This window comes from Biomphalaria glabrata, chromosome 3 (assembly GCF_947242115.1).
Source record: "Biomphalaria glabrata chromosome 3, xgBioGlab47.1, whole genome shotgun sequence".
NCBI lineage: Eukaryota > Metazoa > Mollusca > Gastropoda > Planorbidae > Biomphalaria > Biomphalaria glabrata.
This window is the reverse complement of record NC_074713.1, coordinates 27,651,703-27,669,593: the sequence shown is the minus strand read 5'-3', so window position 1 is coordinate 27,669,593 and position 17,891 is coordinate 27,651,703. Positions and strand designations below refer to the sequence as shown.

The following is a 17,891-nucleotide window of genomic DNA, read 5'->3' as shown; positions in this document are numbered from 1 at the left end:
AGAGACCAACTGAAGAGGTTTTGGGGTTAAACGCAAAAACCACTGTAATGCATTTTTTTTTTAGAATCGTGATGCTTATAAAAACAATCATACCACATTTTTTTGCCTAAATTTTGTGTAATTATTTAGATATTAGCACACTAATGTGCGTTTTAGGGACACTAAAATTTCACAATCTCGAAGCATCCAAGAGAGGGGTTTCCCTGACAAGTTTTTTGTTTTCTTTCTAAATTGTAATCTACATAAAACCTATTGTTAAATAAATGAGACCCAAAAATTAATAATATGCAATTTTGTGTTTAGTAATTTATATTTTTTAAAATTCTCTATTTACTGTAGCATGTCTTGTTTTGTTCGTTTATTTGACATGTTTTGAATGTTCGGAATTGAGGATTACTATATCCTAGACCAAACCTCCCGCAGGACGATTGGGGGAGGGGTAAAGCAGAGAAAGTTGGAACTCGTGACGAACGAAACCACAGTCCAGAGCGCATACCACATGACAAGGTAGCCATAAGTTTTGAAGTGCTTATCAATCTTAGTTTCATTAAAAGAGAGAGAGAGAGAGAGAGTTGCAGCTAGATGGACACAGAGATGGAGTGTGTTAGTGTGCTCTTCTATTCGATGTAGACACAGAGCTGAAGTGTGTTAGTGTGCTCTTCTGTTCAATGTAGACAGACACACACTCCAGATAAGGCTTTCGGACACGTTTGGATTTGTTTCGCTCTCCTGTGACACTTTTTGTTTAACTTCTACCCCAATGGATGCTCTTTTAGATTAGATTTGGATTAGCTTTCCCACCAATGTGTAGCATTGTGTCACGTGACTTTGTTGACATACAACGGGTAAGGGTAACACAGGGCTGAGAGATCTTTCATTTATGACCTCCAGACCAGTGGCGTCACTCGGCACCTTTGACACGGAGGTCACGCGTCACTAGGGTCGTTATCACACCCACCCCCCAATCAACTTTCTCCAAATATTTCCCAATAAACACTATCATTAGTTTGTTATTTTTCTTGAACCAATACAGTGAGCCGATTACTTACTTTCATTGATTGTTACACAAATGTAAAATGAGTGTCAATTTTATAATATAATTCCCATTGTTTATGACATTTAGTCAATAGTTATTGTATATTTTGTAATGTCTGTATTTTAAAATTTAGAAAGAGACTTAACATCATCTGAACATGTTTAAGATTTTAAACTTTAATACGAAAGGTATTACATTATGCTTCGCTGTATAAGTTATAACTACCATCTAGAATCTAGACCAAAAACTGTACGTTGCCGTCTTCTTAGTCAGCAATTGGTCAATACAACAGAGCCTACAATTATGCGAGGGATTTTCGAGGTACAAATAGCGCACGTATGTCTTAAGACAAGTTAAGTTTTAAGTAAGAAGCCTTGCAAAATTTTTACAAAACGTATATTAACTCATTCTGTCTGTCTGGTAAAAAAGTTTGTACACGTTATTTCTCCCACACCCAATCTCGGATCAAGCTGAAATTTTGCACAATTATTTCTTTTACCTAACAACACAAGTATCAAAACAAATTAGTTAATTAGCTATTGGTAATTATTTTATTTGGTATCTCGAACAAGGGAAAGAAATTGTACTTGAGTGAAGTGGTGGTATCAGCTGAATTAGTCCCCTTTATAGGTTGCCGCTTCAAAGCAAGTTTGAAACAAACAATATCTCTATATATAATTCTCTTCATGGCCAAGAGTTTGGACACCTACAAGTAAAAGAAAGATCACTCTTTTATTTCTGCAAGTCGAACTAGAGTTACCCCACGAAAAAATAGGGGAGTGGAGAGAACAAGTAGTATTCACCCATCACTAAATATCAGGGCCGGATTCAACCATTCTGACAAAGAAGTCATGGAAAGATCACTCTTTTATTTATTTCTACCCCCCACGTAACTTTAGCGGCGAAAAAAAAAGGGGGGGGGGGAGAACAAGTAATCAACTCTGTATTCACCTGTTACTAAATAGCAGGGCCGGACTCAAGCGTTGTGGGGCCCTATGAGAAACGGATTTTGCAAACTTATCCGGATACGGATAATAAGTGAAAGTTAAGAGTTTGTATTAGAAAATAAATTCGTCTATGCATTTTATTCATTCTTTACTACGTACAGAATTACTCGAGGAGCCTAGCGTGTAGCGAAGTCACACTGTATATCATAGAAATCCTATTTCCTACATTGATCACGCTCAAAAGCAAGAATTACCAAATGTTTCAATCTATATACGAGAATTGTTGACCTTAAGTAATTTTTCATAAGTTTGGGGCGCGAGAAATATCAGCTGAAATGCTGCATCCACTGCTATGCAAAATTTGGGAGCAAGAAAAGGTCCCTAAAATCTGGAAACTGGGCTACCTAATTAAACTACCCAAAAAAGGTGACCTCACTCAATGCAACAACTGGCGAGGAATCATGTTACTGTCTACCCTCAGCAAGGTCTTAACTAGGATAATATTGGAACGCCTAAAAGATGCCCTAGACAAAAGACTAAGACCAGAACAGGCTGGATTTCGTAAAGAGAAATCATGCACTGACCACATTGCTACACTACGTATTATCATAGAACAATCTATCGAGTGGCAATCTCCTCTGTACATGACCTTTGTTGATTTTGAGAAAGCCTTCGACAGTATTGACAGAGACATAATCTGGAGACTGATGAATCACTACAGAATTCCAACAAAATTCACCAATATCATTAAACAGTTATATGATGACTCATCATGCCAAGTAATACACAATGGTAAGCTGAGCAACCCTTTTCAAGTAAAAACAGGAGTAAGACAGGGATGTATGCTTTCGTCCTTGATAGTTTTGCTGGTGATCGATTGGGTCATGAGACAGTCTTAGATAATAAAAACGGCATATAATGGACGCTAACACAACATTTAGAGGACCTGGATTTCGCCGATGACATCTGCCTCCTCTCCCATACGCAACAAAATGCTCAGACCAAACTGACCAGACTCTCAGAAATAGCGAAAAAGACTGGACTTCTAATTAACAAAAAGAAAACAGAAGTTATGAGAATCAACAACAGACAAGAGAACCCAATCATGCTACAGGGAGAGAATATCCTTGATATGGACCACTTCACATATCTGGGAAGTAGAGTTGGTAAAGACGGCAGAGCTGATGATGATATACTAATTCGGATCAATAAAGCTAGGTTTGCCTTTTCAACTCTTCAAACTATCTGGCGCTCTAAGGCATTATCTCTACACAACAAGATACGAATCTATAATACAAACGTTAAGTCTGTCCTTCTATACGGTTCAGAAACTTTGAGAGTCACTAAAACAAATATGGAAAAACTCCAGACCTTTGTTAACAGATGACTACGCCGGATATTAGGAATTAGGTGACCAGAAAAGATAACTACTATCGATTTGTGGGAGAGAACTAGACAAAAGCCCATAGCCCAAGACATCACAAAACGAAAATGGAGATTGATAGGACACACCCTGCGAAAACCGCTACCAATGTTGCAAGGCAGGCACTTGACTGGAACCCACAAGGAAAGAGGAAAGTGGGCAGACCCAAGCAAACCTGGAAGAGGTCAGTCATCAGTGAAGCTGAGGGTACAGGAATGACATGGGAGCAGATGAAGAAAGCTGCTCAGAACCGAGTTCGGTGGAGAGGTGTGGTTGCGGCCCTATGCTCCCCTGGGAGTGCACAGAATTAAGTCAAGTTGAGGCACGAGAGGCTTCTTTCACCAGATTCCACAGTTACGGGTATTGCATAATACCGTTTTTGTTTATCGCATGTAGGATTGGCGTGTTGAATGACACCCCAAAATGACAATTTTGATCTATATATTTAAGGAAATTTTTCAAAAGATTTTAATAATTTACGGATATTTCCAGGACTTTTTCGTATATTTTGCAATTTCAGGAGATTTCAAGGAACTCCTGGTAAATCATGAGGCCGAGGGAAATCTGTTATTAGTTATAAAATGGTTTAATTTAATAATTTACACCTAGAATTAGCGCGGGTCCTATGAAACTGCATAGGTTGCAGTGGCCTAAGCCGGCCCTGCAAAAAAAAAAAAACGGCGTATGCTACGCCGTGGGTCGACTAGTATAACTATACAATCTTTATTTTTCATGTTTCCTACAAGCAGGTCATCGGCTTTTGTCATGAGTTCAAATTCAGGTCGTCAACTTAACGATGTTTAAAACTTGAGAGAAAATTGACCACTCTGATTATTGGAGAAGAATCACTTTAGCGGAGAAGTTTGAAATGTCTTCTTCAAAATGGTTTGAATCAATATTGATGCTTAGGCCTCTCGCGAAAACTTACATGCATTCACATTTCAATAAAGTACATTGGCAAAGCCTACGTGAAAGCCTACGTGAAACAATAATTATCATAGAAAGAATAATTGAATAAGAAAAGAATAAGAATAAGAAAATTGAAAACAAAATAATCCATTAAAATATCAGAAAATAATATAGATCTAGGCACAACGAAATATTGTTTAAACAGTGTTATACAAAACACATTCACTTAATTCATTTATCGCTAAATGGGATTTAAAGCTACATAATTACAAAGCTGATATTGATTCACTTCGTCTGTCTGTCTGAATTCTTTTACACTTTTGTGTCTCCGCCACTTCCCATTCAGGGATCAAGTTTAAATTTCGTAAAATTATTCATGTCGATGACAAGTTTTGAATCAATGCATAAAATTACCTAATTGTATGGTAGATAAATTAATTTTATTTTATCAAGTGAAAGAAGAGTTAAAAGGAGAGATATCACTTGCAATATTGACAGATGTGGCAGCGTTTGGGCGGTTCTTCCTTTCACTCAATGTAAGCTTTGTTTATTTTTAAAGTATTTGTTTCATAATTTGTTTTTTTGGTGAACACTTGAATCTGTAAATAGATAACATGCAATGAAATTTCGTTGCCTGTATTAGTTTTTAATCATCATTTTAATAGCTAAATGCAGATTAAGATAAAGAAAAACATAAACAATATGTTGTTTAAAAAGACAATAGCTCCATTATTAAACTTAAAAAAAGAAAAATAATAAAAATTTCAAGTTCCATGAAGATCTGACTTGAATTGTAAAATTTAAAAAAAAAACAAACAAACAAGAAAAAAACGACACACTCTATCAGAGGAACGAGCAATCTCTTTTAGTTTCCTTCTTTGATAGGATTACATTTTAAAGCACCCCTATGTTTGGTGTAACACAAGTAATACAAGGCGTTATCGAACAATAAAACCTTTTCCCAGACTGTCGCCTTCTTCCAAAGTGAGGATGTTTCTGCCGCTGTAGTACCCTTGTCCTTCCACTTCCACGACGACAGCGTCTGTCAAGTCCACTCGGGACGTATTCACCACTCTTGCTTGGAACTCGGAACCTGTGACACCGCTTCTAAAAGTACACGTCTGTCCCAGCTTCAACTGACCTCTTTGGAACATCAAGGCCGCACGTGCAGTACATCCCGAGCCACAGGGAGACCTGTCAGTCTTAAGACAAATAATAATTTTAAAAAAAAGTATATTTCAATCTGGGGGCTCCACACACAGTCTTTATTTCCATGTGATGTTCATGTAAAATGGGAAGTGGGGGGGGGGGGTGAACGCCGATAATGTACTTGCCCCTGGCACACATTTTGCTCACTAAGCCTCTGATTAAAATTGCTAAAAATCACAATTTCTTCTGCAATGTCTACATTTGTGTCAGGTTGACAACTGTTTTACAAGTATCAAATAAACAGTTTGATGTTTACATGAACTGTACAAAAGATGGAGATCACCATTAAGACAGCACTATAATTGAATGATACGCCTGAGATTCCGCTCAAGTATGTTCAGTTTTAATCACTATCTAAAAAAAAACAACAACTAGCACTAGAGTGTCAGTGTTTGGCTTTCAGGGAGGAATTCAAGAAATTCACCAGTAACAATAATTAAAAAAAGTAAATATAATTATATAGAAATACAACTTTAAAAATGCCCTTGTCGTTATCCATGTGTTTTCCGATCCGGCTTCTACCCAAATGAAAACAGTTACTCAAAGGGAAGATCAAATTTCGTAGCCATCACTTTTGAGTTTAAATGAGAAACCACGTGTTTGATAGGATTCATCATACTCTGGTACGTTTCATCACAGTGGCACTCATTTCAAAGTTATCATATATTAATATACACTTGTCTCAGTATTTATATTTAGAGTCAGTAACTACAGACCTAGCCTACATATGCGGGTTAGGGTATATATAACTTTATTGAATTTAGAAACATTGAGTTAAACCATACATATTTTTTGTTAGAGATTATTTAAGAGCTCCTTAAGGCAAAGATTAAAATGATACTAATGTTTCTCAGCTGCTTCCGAAAGGCAATTCAATCACAGAACAGATTCTCGCCCTGCTAAACATCGTCGAGTAAAGACTGGAGTACCAACAAAGAATGTGGATCAGTTTTGTAGATTGAAAAATAGCATTTGAAAGCGTCCATTGGAATCAATCTGGAAAATATCAAGATCTTGCAACAATTTGTCCAGATAAAGCGACATCTCTAAAGCAAATCAAGCTGTTGTGTCACAACATACTTTGGTGGGTAAAATAACAAAATTCCTCAACATCGAGACTGCTGAGATCTTATCCCCATTTCTCTTTCTTCTAGCCATCGACGTAGTCTTAAAAAAAAAAAATTAAATAGGCTGCATTCGGGTTCCCATGGCGTAAACCAAACCGAGCTGAATTTTTACAAAATATAGCATTACTTTGAAATACAAACATGTACACACAAGATGACGGATAAAGACGTACACATATTGGGTTACAGGTCAACTAGTGCCTCCCCCCCATCCCTGGGTAGACATTGGTCATTTGGTTATTGAACTATTAGAAAAATTAACTTATTTTGGCAGCGTTAACTCAAGCTATGGAGATGCATATCACGATGTTCCATGTCGGATTGGAAAGCATTTCCAGGAGCCGCCTTACAAAAAGTAGGCCTACGGCCTTTCTGAACAAACAATTTCAATAGCCTGGAGATTAAAATCCACCTCCTCAATATAGTCATTCTCCCAACGGTCACCTACGCTTCGAGACGTGGAATGTTGAAAAGAGGCTAAACGTGGCAGAGCAGTGATGACTGAGAAGGATCCTACGAATAACAGACCGAGATAATGTTACCAATAGAGAAATCTTTTCCCACAAAGGCATTCACCATCGGAGGGATTAGGCGACAGAATGTCGATTGAGATTTGTGAGACATATCTTTAGACAAGACGAAACACGTTTACCAAAGTTAGCCTTAATATAAAAGCCAAAAAGAGGAAATAAAAAAAAAACAATCAAGGTTACAAAGACAGTTTGTGTGGAAACACAAACTTAAAATCGGCCCCCGAAGTGGTCCTTCCAGGCAGGCTTCAATATTTTCAGAAAGAATATCCAAATGAAATTATATCAAAGACAAATGAGAGATAAGATAGGAGAAAGAAGGTTGACAAATGAGAGATAAGAATGGAGAAAGAAGGTTGACAGATCTTGTGTAGTGCCCCAACGGTCCAGCAGATCAAAGGATAGGTGCAAGTGAATGCAAAGTTAGATGTGAACCTAGCCTAACTAGTTCTCCTTTCAGACCTTGTGGTCTATAGGGCAGAAGATATAAAGTTCATCTATTTTTGTGGCCTACGGTTAACGAGGGTGTCATGTAGCCAGCACAACGACCAACCGCCTTTACTTTTCCCCAACTAATGTCAGGTACCCATTAGAGCTGAGTGGAGAGGCGCCCAAAGATTCCAAAGTTGAAAATCCCAGTCTTCACCAGGATTCGAACCCGGGACCCCCGGTTCGGAAGCAAAGCGCTTTTCAATATCTTTTCTAGTTTACGAGATCTAAACGGGACGGACGGACAGACGGACAGACATTTCACACAAAACTAATTGCGTTTTTTCCCCTTTCGGGGGCCGCTAACAAGGCCGTCTACGTCTAACATGGCGTCGCATGAAAAATCAACAAACTAGATAGTAATAATTTCTGCTAAGCTGGAGTCGGAAAGTAACTATTAATTATGAAGGAGAACCAGAACTTTTGCAATACCAAATAGTTGCTTAGACGGTCACAGACGGATTCAGTCACGGAACTTTCCTGGCTTGTCGCTTTGCATTAATAATAATATTATGTATCTTCTCTACTCTACCGATGCGCGGCACGAATGCTGAAGCCAAATTGATGTTCTTTAAGAACAAGGTGTGCGATAGGAGCTGCAGTTGTCCCTTAGCGTTCGCAGATCCGACTTTCGCGGAAGAGCTATACCATGGGTTTTCAAAATTTTTTTTTATCTTGGTTTTTTTTTAAATAAGGGTTTCCCCACGGCCACTCGATGTATAATATACAAAGTAGCCTATTGGAGAAAAAAAAACGTCATCGTCAAACTTTCTTATCTTATCTTATCTTATATAATACAGACGTTACTTCAAAAAAGAAGATGATTACGTCCTACGCGTCATGCATTTAGTCATGCATATTAACCAATTAAATACTGCCAAGTCACTGGTTTTCCTGGCTAGCTCAGGCAACCCATTCCATGCTCTAATAGCACTAGGGAAGAAGGAGTATTTGTACAAATTTGTCCTAGCATATGGGACGAGGAATGTGCTTTTATCTTTGTGTCTTTCAGAGTATTTTATTAAATTTTGTTTTTGCATTTGAAGATTATGGTTCAGTGTTTTATGTATGATTGCTACTTTACTTTTGAGCCTTCTGTCCTGAAGGCTTTCTAAATGTAGTGCTGATTGGCCGAACTAACAGCAAAGCCCATGAACTATAGAGTTCTATCGAGACCAGCCGTTACAGTAGGCCTCAACACTGACCTGTGACGTCGCAACTTGTGTAGACAAATAGCTCGTTGCCCTGTCACAGGTCGTGACGTAATAAACATTGACATGTAACGGTTATTAAGAGAATGGGAAATTGCCATTTAGGAGATGAAAATGTTAAGGGATGTCTTGTGATACGTTTCGAATTTAAAAATAGTGTACGTATGATAACAAAATGTCGCTGAAAATTTAATTTCGTTGATGGTCTCGGAACGTATCCTTCTCGAAAATCAAGTTAACACTATATTTCTTTATTAATATTCATTTGAATTTTTTTTTTCAAAAGTTGTATTTATGTTACAACACTTTAAATGACCTATGACTCTTTCATGTAGAAATAACCACAATAGGCGTAACTGGTTCAAACTTGATCACTATGCGTTTTCCTATTCAAATGCGATTGGATATCGTTTTTACCAAATAAACGATGTTAATTGGTTGCTTCTGGCTACTTGTTTTTATTGATGCCAAGGTGAACTGTTAAACAATGATAGCCTCAAAGAATCGACCATAACTGAACGGTATTTGAAACCGAAAATGTCATTTTAAGAGCTTGCATGGTAATTGGAATCATATAGATGCCGGGAATACTTCCAAAATATTGAGTAACAAGTCCTAGTTAATGAGAACTGATCGTGATTGCGAAGCTGAAGGTGACAAGGAAATCTACGAACCCGTCCCCCTCAGGTTGCCCCACTAGGACCCCTAGGGCCGCTATTGTTAACTTTTAACTAGGCTGATAAGCTAATAATAAACGTTAATGTTACAAAAAAAGCACTGTATATGAGTGTATATATATATACACACACACAATAATACACACACACACTATCTACTAGTGTAACTAGTGTGCTTTTGAAAGCAATCTAGAAAAGTAAAGTTCCACTTTCAGACCATGCGGTCTATAGGGCAGATGATGTCAAGGTCATCTGTTTGTCATGTGGCCAGCATAACGATCACACGCCTTTACTTTCCCCAACTAATGTCAGGTACCCATTAGAGCTGGGTAGACCTAGAGATGCTGAAATAAAAAAAAATACCAGTCTTCACCAGGATTTGAACCCGGCATCCCACGATTCGGAAGCCAAGGGCTTTACCTCTCAGCCGCCTCCGAGCAATCTATAGGCCCATCCTATGAGTAGACCTACTTACCTCCGAGCAATCTATAGGCCCATCCTATGAGTAGACCTACTTACCTCCGAGCAATCTATAGGCCCATCCTATGAGTAGACCTACTTACCTCCGAGCAATCTATAGGCCCATCCTATGAGTAGACCTACTTACCTCCGAGTCAGCAAATATGCAGGTGTGATGATACACACCATCTTCTGCGAACGCCTTCCGTGAGTCTACAACCATGATCCCGTACAGGAACGCAGGTGTCTCAGGATGATGAAGTGATACTGCACTAGAAACCGCAGCTGGGGATGAATCGAAACGTCAGCCTTGGCGATGTCAATTGAGTGATTGAATGAATGATTGAGTGCTCGAATTATATACATGCATTGTGTGATTCAGTCTGGATATCGAGCATGGTATTTGATAATAAATGACAAGTTGGTCTGCATCGCTAAAGGTTCGAGAATGACTCATTGTAAGAAGGATAGAAACTCGTGCACAAATAAGAAGAAAAATAATTTCATTTAATTTTCATATATAAAAATTATAGTTTTTATTTGTATTCATTAATTTTTTTTTTCATTGTTATTAAGAAAAAATAATCTCTAAGTTCTTTAATGGAGGTATTGTAAAAATAAAATTTCCCCTTTCAGACCTTGAGATCTATAAGGCAGATGATGCTAAGGTTATCTGTTTCTTTGACTAATGATTAATAGGCATGGTGACATGTTGCCAGCACAACGACCAACCTTTAATTTTCCCAACAGGTACCATAAAGAGTTGGGTGCCTTGAAAAATTCTAAAATTCTAAATCCCAGTCTTCACAGAGATTCGAACCCAGGACTCCAGGTTTGGAAGACTAGCGCTTAACCTCTCGCCCCTCCCCCCAAATGGAGGTACTGTCTTTTTTTTTAAAAAGTATTTTTAAAAATGTTTTTCTTGTTTTCAGTACCTCTGTTCAACTCATACTTCGTGGACAATATCATCATTCGGGCTTTGAATAGTGAGATGAAAGCCTGGGCATTGTTTATGGTCGGAATGATGTCGCCCACACAGCAGTTCCCCCCTCTCCGCGCAGCTGATGTGACCATAGGAACGGAATATCCAATACAGTTTGGGATCAGTAGCGCCGCAGGATCTGCCAGGCTGTAGAACGGTGTGCCACAGTCTGACTAAAGGTCACCAGCTCCTGATTTTTCCTCAGGGTTGTCTCCCGAAGCCTTTCCCGTGTTTGGGTATAGCCGCAGGGCAGCGAAGGTTTGGATTCAGAGTTTTCCTTCTCCTAGATGGGTAGCCTAAAACATAGGTGGGTGGGGTTAAAACTAAAAAACCTGGGTGGAACCTGGACACGAAAACGTCTCTACGATTTTCTTAGGAATTCGACAGCTGCTGTATATATTTAGGGAAAGAATTACTAGCTTGTTGGCCACACTAGGAAAACTCTAGTTTGACCATTATAATTGTTCAAAGTAGAGAACTAGAAAAACTATTTATCTTGAACAAACTACATGTATAGGTCTGCAGTATTTCTGCATGTAAAATCTAACAGTCATTAGTTATTAAGAGCAAAGTAATCGCTGTATAGGATATATAAAGGAGCTATTGACTTTTTGAAAAAAAGTATTTTATGTTTTTTGTTGTTTAAAACTTCATCTCTAGGCCTACTAGGCAGGGCTAGCCGTAAGCCACTGCAACCTATGCGGCCGCAGTGGGCCCCGCGAAGCTGGAGCAGGACTAAGTTAAAAAAAAACAGGCATTGACAAAGTTCACCAGGAGATGCTTTATTCTGAGACTAAACGTTGGAATCAAGTTTTTCAAAGACTAGTTGCGATTGTACAATTTCTAGCGAAGCGCAGTTTAACTTTCAAATGGATCATTGAAAGACTTAAAGAGCCAAGGAATAGGAATTTCCTGGGTCTAGTAGAATTACTCGCAAAGTTTGATCCCGTATGGGGGAACATCTTCCACGTGTTATCAATGCAGAGATTCACGATCTTTAGCTGGGAAAGAAGATTCAAAACGAACTCATTACTATAGTTGCTGATGGTGTTGTGAATGCTATCCTTCGAAACATCAAGAATGCAAAGTATTTTTCAGTGATATTGGATTGTACCCCAGACATAAGTCACAAAGAGCAGATGTCATTAACTATTCGGTATGTATCAGAAAGTGAAGGAGCTTGTGGTCGTACATGAACGTTTTATTAAGCTTCTTCCTATGGAAAGTACAACTGGACAGGACACGGTGTACTCGTGAATGAGCTGGAGAAGTACAACTGGACATGACACGGTGTACTCGTGAATGAGCTGGAGAAGTACAACTGGACAGGACACGATGTACTCGTGAATGAGCTGGAGAAGTACAACTGGACAGGACACGATGTACTCGTGAATGAGCTGGAGAAGTACAACTGGACAGGACACGATGTACTCGTGAATGAGCTGGAGAAGCTTGAATTAAATGTTGAAAATATTCGTGGACAAGGTGATGGTAATTGTGCGAACATGAAAGGCGCCAATTCTGAAGTTTAAAAACGGCTTTTAGATATTAACAGCAGAGTCTTGACCTGATGCGTTATTCTTTTTTTGGAACTATACAACGCGTGTACACGATCTTTTTAGCATCTACAAAGAGATGGTCATTATTCTAAAAAATGTTTCCAATCTGTCTGTAAAACATCTGTGCAAAACGAGGTGGGAGTGTAGAATAGATAGTGTCAAAGCGCTTCGTTATCGATTGCCTGAAATGTGTGACGCACTCGATGAATTAGCTGTAGAGACTAATGATGCGATAATTAAAAAGTGAATCAGAAACACTGTATGAAACATTGAAGCAGTGCAAAGTCTTAGGGTCCCTTGTATTATGGTACGGCGTGCTCTTCCACGTCAATTTTGTGAGTAAAGAACTGCAAGGTGAAACAGTAGGTCTGAGCACTGCAGTGGATTCCTACAACTTGATGACTTGGCTAAAGAAACTGAAAGTTGATGGGTTTGTTTAGATTTTTGTGACAGCAAAGGAGTTGGCTGAAATCATGGATGTTGTTGCAATCTTTCCAACGTCAAAGCAGTATAAAGCAGTATGATAAATCTGTGGAAAACTTCACATCTGGAAATGCTGAAGATGACTACAGGATAAATTGCTTCAACAGAATTGTGGACACTGCAAGTCAATCCTTGCAGCCGAGATTTGAACACCTGAAATCAAACCACAATCTACTTGGGTTTCTTTTCAGCTTCAAGAGCCTTCAGCGTAAGGACATACAAAAGTTTACAGCGAACCTCGAGCAAGCATTGACGTCATCAACAGACCAGTCGGAAGATATTTGTGGGCGAGAATTAGCAGTTGAAATGGAATCTTTAAGGCGTAGCCCTATTCTACCAAATACCACCAAAACCCCGGTAGAAGTTTTAGCTTATCTGTTCACTAATGAAAGATACACTGCTTTCCCAAACTACTTTATTGCACTCAGATTTTTTTTTACAATACCCGTAACTGTGGAATCTAGTGAAAGAAACTTCTCGCGCCCCAAGCTAATCGACGAGAGATTGAACAATTTGGTAATTCTTAAATTGCTATTGAGCGTGATCTATGTAGGAAACAATTTTGATTTCGCTACACGCAAGGCTCGTAAAGTAGATAAAGTTAATTTGATTGTGTTTTTGTACTTAGTTAAGAATGAATAAAATATAATTAAAAACCTTTATTTTCACTTATTATCCATATCCCTACCCAGACTAGGCCCCGCGCAATCCGTTTCGCATAGGGCCCCGCAACTGCTAGGACCGGCCCTACTAAGGTGAGGGCATGACTATGTTATTAATGTTAACTATATTAGATCTAAATATCAAAATAATAAATTAAATAGATCTAGTGACGCCTTAGTTAGTCCTTAGCCTTTGCCTTACTTATACTTATACTTAGCTGTCCGCTCCCCAGGCCAATAAATATTGATTCATTCATTTTAGTATTTAGGCCTACTCTACCGAAAAGGCATCAGTCATCACTGTCAGAGTTCGCTTTTTCTGTCGGATATTATTCTGTCCATATTATAAGTTATTACATAAAAAAAGTTGATAGATCTCTAGATCTATATGTATGTTTTTAAAATATAGATCTAGAATCTAGATCTATTATAAATACAGTAATTAGTATACGCTACCGTTATCATTTAAATCCGGGTCTGACTATACGGTCTAGGCTAAAATTGTTGAGCGGGATTAAATACCTGGCTCCATAGCTCAGTTGGTTAGAGCGTCTGCCTAGTAAGCAGAAGGTCGAGGGTTCGACTCCCCCTGGAGCCTAATACGATGTCAGTAATTTTTTTTTTATTAATATATACTATTTAAATTATATGAGATAAACGAAGATCTTGACGTTATTAGCATGACAAAAAAAAAAAAAAAATGCACAACATTCTTGACTAGACACGGGAGAGAAACTAGTAAAGTGCATGTTTATGACGTCAACACGATAACAACACATCCGACATTGACCTACACTGTCACTACGTGATGGAGAAGTTTGTTTACATTCATCGTTAAGCATTTATAGTTTAGACAGGAAATCACAAGAATACAGATCTTTAATTGAGACAAAGGAATATACAGAAACTCAGGCATTGGCAGACCATGGAAGAAATATATTATATTTCGTTTTTTAAACTAGCAATCAGAAAAGAACTGGAGAGGGGGTAGCTTGAGGTAGGCACTAGGCCAACAGAGATTATAACAACAACAACAAAAGCGGAAAGTTAGAGAGGAAACTGAAGAGGAAGTGTTTTCTTTTTAATAAAACATGTAGCTATTGTTAGCCCTGTGAATGAAACACTATTGAATTATTTGTTAGCACCCCTGCCAGTTTTGTGTATTTTCTTTGTCCGCCTGTTACTCATAGTTCTGAACATCTAGAAAAGCTATTTCAAATCTACTTTCATCATCAGTCGTGTCATGCAAAGTTTATGTGCAATTACTGTGCAATGGTTACTTGTTACAACTCTTAGATCAACTCACTCTGTCTGTCTGACAGGTCCAAAGTTTGCACTCGCTAATTCTCCCACACCCAGTCTCGGATCAAGCTGAAATTTTGCACAAATATTCATTGCCCATGACAAGACATGAATAAAAAATATTAATCAATTAGTAAATTAATTGTTGGTAATTAATCATTTTGTTTGAAGTTCCTTCCCTTAGAGGAATGGGAAAGTGGCTTGCTTTTTGTCTTCTTAAAGCAAACCATTGAACTTTTAAGATTTATCTTATACTTGATTTCTGGCACTTAACATTCTCGGATCAAGTTGTGAAAAAAAAAATTATTTTGGGCGATGACTATATATTAATCTATAAAAAAATTTTTTTTGGGCGATGACTATATATTAATCTATAAAAAAATTAACCAATTAGTTAATCAAATAGTCGTAATTGATTAATGTAATTTTTATAAGGAAAATACCCCCTTCCCCTAACTGGTCCACAAAAGTGATTGGACCATAGTGCACCGAGCATGTTATAATCACGAACGTTGCGCTAAACAAAAAACAATCAATAGCATATTTATAATTACGCAAATTTATCTTATCTTATAGATTACAGACATTACTATAAAAAAAAAAAAAGAGAAGATAATTACGTCCTACGCATTTTATTTTCATGTGTCGATCTAGCCATGCATGTTCAACAATGACGTAAGCTCTGCTAAGTCGTTGGTTTTCCTGGTTGATTCAGGCAACCCATTCAATTCTGTAAAGGCACTAGGGAAGAAAGAGCACTTGTACGAATTTGTTCTAGCGTATGCAAGAAAGAATGAAATATTCACTCTCCTTATATCTTTAAGTATATCATTATGTTTTGTTTTTGTAAATTATGGTTAAGTGTTGCATACATTATTGCTACTTTACTATTTATTCTTCTGTCCTGAAGTGTCTCTAAGTTTAGAGATTTTACTAATGGTGTTACTCTAATAAATGAGAATATTAATAATTCGTTTGTTATATATCTCAATGTTATATTTTGTATTTGTTCTAGTTTCTATATGTTTACTTGGGTTGAGGGACCCAAACAGAAAATGCATATTCTATTATTGGCCTAACTAAAACTAAATAGCATTTTATTTTCATTTTTTTTTTTGTTTGATTTGTAAAATTTTCTTTTAATAAATTATTTAGTCTATATATATTACAAATTCTTCAAATTATTGATGCCATTTCCACTCAATATAAGATTTGTTTTTATTTTAAGTATTTAATTTTATATTTGACTTGTTTTGTTAAAGTTTAGCCAGTGGTCAAATTAATGTTTGGCCTATAGCTGGGGTAGGCAAATTACGGACCGTGGGCCACATGCGGCCCGCCGAAGTGTTTTTATGCGGCCCGCCGACACCTATAGAAATCAGGTGTGCCCACGGTATATACATATAAAAATGCAAATATTAAAAATAATATCTATATATATTATTGAAACTGTCTCATTATAAAAGTTTTAAGTAAACGAAGATTATGCTTTTTGGCTATACATCAATACACTCGATTCAAGACACAATCTCTGAGTAGGCTTGGAACAAGATGGCAAGTGTAAAAACTGATGCAACTCGATCTTCGACTGAGAAAAATATTATTTTTTTAAAAATATCCCTACCATAAACTCTAAACAGGAAAGTTTGCATAAAGCTGCATCCCATTTCTACAGGCAAGCAAAAACACAGAGTTTTGTCATTTTCCTTTGCTGAAAGGCGAAACTATTTTTAGTGAAATAATTAAAAGTACAACACTTATTAAGATTCTTTAATTGTGCAATTTATAAAAGCAAATTTTAAGACGTCAAGAACCAGTTTTCAATATTATCAGCTCACCATTTAGCGCAGAAGCTGATTCATCTCCAGAGGACATAACTCCAAGCAAAGAGAAGTTCCAGTCAGCACTACCACGGGAGTCTTATGGGTGTCAAAAACTGTATTTTCAAAATTAAAAAAAAACTTTGCTGCTGTTCAAACTATTTGGGTACACTTCCTCTTCTTCGTTCTCATTTTACATATTGGAGGGTTCAGATCAGTGTACAAAGTAGAATACTGCACATTAAGTACAACTGTATACTTGTGGGGATATCGTGATATAAAAAGACAACAGCAATTTAAAAAAAATCGTAAAATTGGTTTCAAAAACTGCTAACTCTTGTTGTAATTTTTCAACGAGGAGTGTGAAAACAAAAAAGAAAGAAACGTGACTATAATACAGTGTAAATATGACTTAAAAGACATGCTACACAGTATCTTTCTAAGATATATATATATATACATATGTAGTGGAGTGGATACCTTTTCAGGAAACACCGGCCACCCCGATATCCACGTGACCCTTCCCCCTAGATGACACCTTGTGTCCGCGCATAAAAAGGCAGACCAACGTGGGCACTGTCCATTCGACCGGCATCTCTTGTCGCTGTAGTGTCCGTATGTTACTGGACCTACGTCGTCTCCACTCACTGTTTGTGCCTGGTTCTACACCATGTGTTTATGTATGGCTGCAGGTAATAGCATTTTACTTTTTTATGTTATATTGTAATTTTATTTAGTAGTCTACATAGAATATCGCTACCCCCGGATTTCGTCCATATTGTTGGACTATCGTTATTTTTAGGAAACCAGTATGTAAATGTTTCCATTTGTTGAATTGTGTACCTTTAGTATACCATACGAATTAGATCATATATAGAATGTTAAATGTCCATCTTGTTAATCTAATTCTACAACCAGTGTGTAGATACTGGCTTTTATGAACCAGTTGTTCTATTTAATTGTTATTGTCTTTTATTTTTTATAATGTTTCGGGTGTTCCATATCTCTCTTGTGTTTGTATAAGAGATGGTTGGTTTACACTATATGATTTTCTTTTCGTTTTTTG

The 17,891-nt window shown here is 37.4% G+C and overlaps 1 protein-coding gene and 1 non-coding gene across 6 annotated transcripts in view; one reads left to right on the top strand and one right to left on the bottom strand.

Moving 5' to 3' along the window:
- Nucleotides 1-4,940: 4,940 nt before the first annotated feature.
- Nucleotides 4,941-17,891, bottom strand: part of LOC106069189 (trans-L-3-hydroxyproline dehydratase-like) — a 53,854-nt gene continuing 40,903 nt past the window's right edge. For all 5 annotated transcript variants that reach the window (XM_056024329.1, XM_056024330.1, XM_056024331.1 and 2 more), the window contains 2 exons: nt 10,166-10,302; nt 4,941-5,517 (listed from right to left, as the gene is read on the bottom strand). In XM_056024329.1, coding sequence (XP_055880304.1) covers nt 5,254-5,517; nt 10,166-10,302 — 401 coding nt within the window. In that variant the 3' untranslated portion in view covers nt 4,941-5,253. The remainder of the gene's footprint in view (nt 5,518-10,165; nt 10,303-17,891) is intronic.
- Nucleotides 14,228-14,301, top strand: Trnat-agu (transfer RNA threonine (anticodon AGU)). The gene has a single exon. It is a non-coding gene; the product is annotated as a tRNA-Thr (tRNA).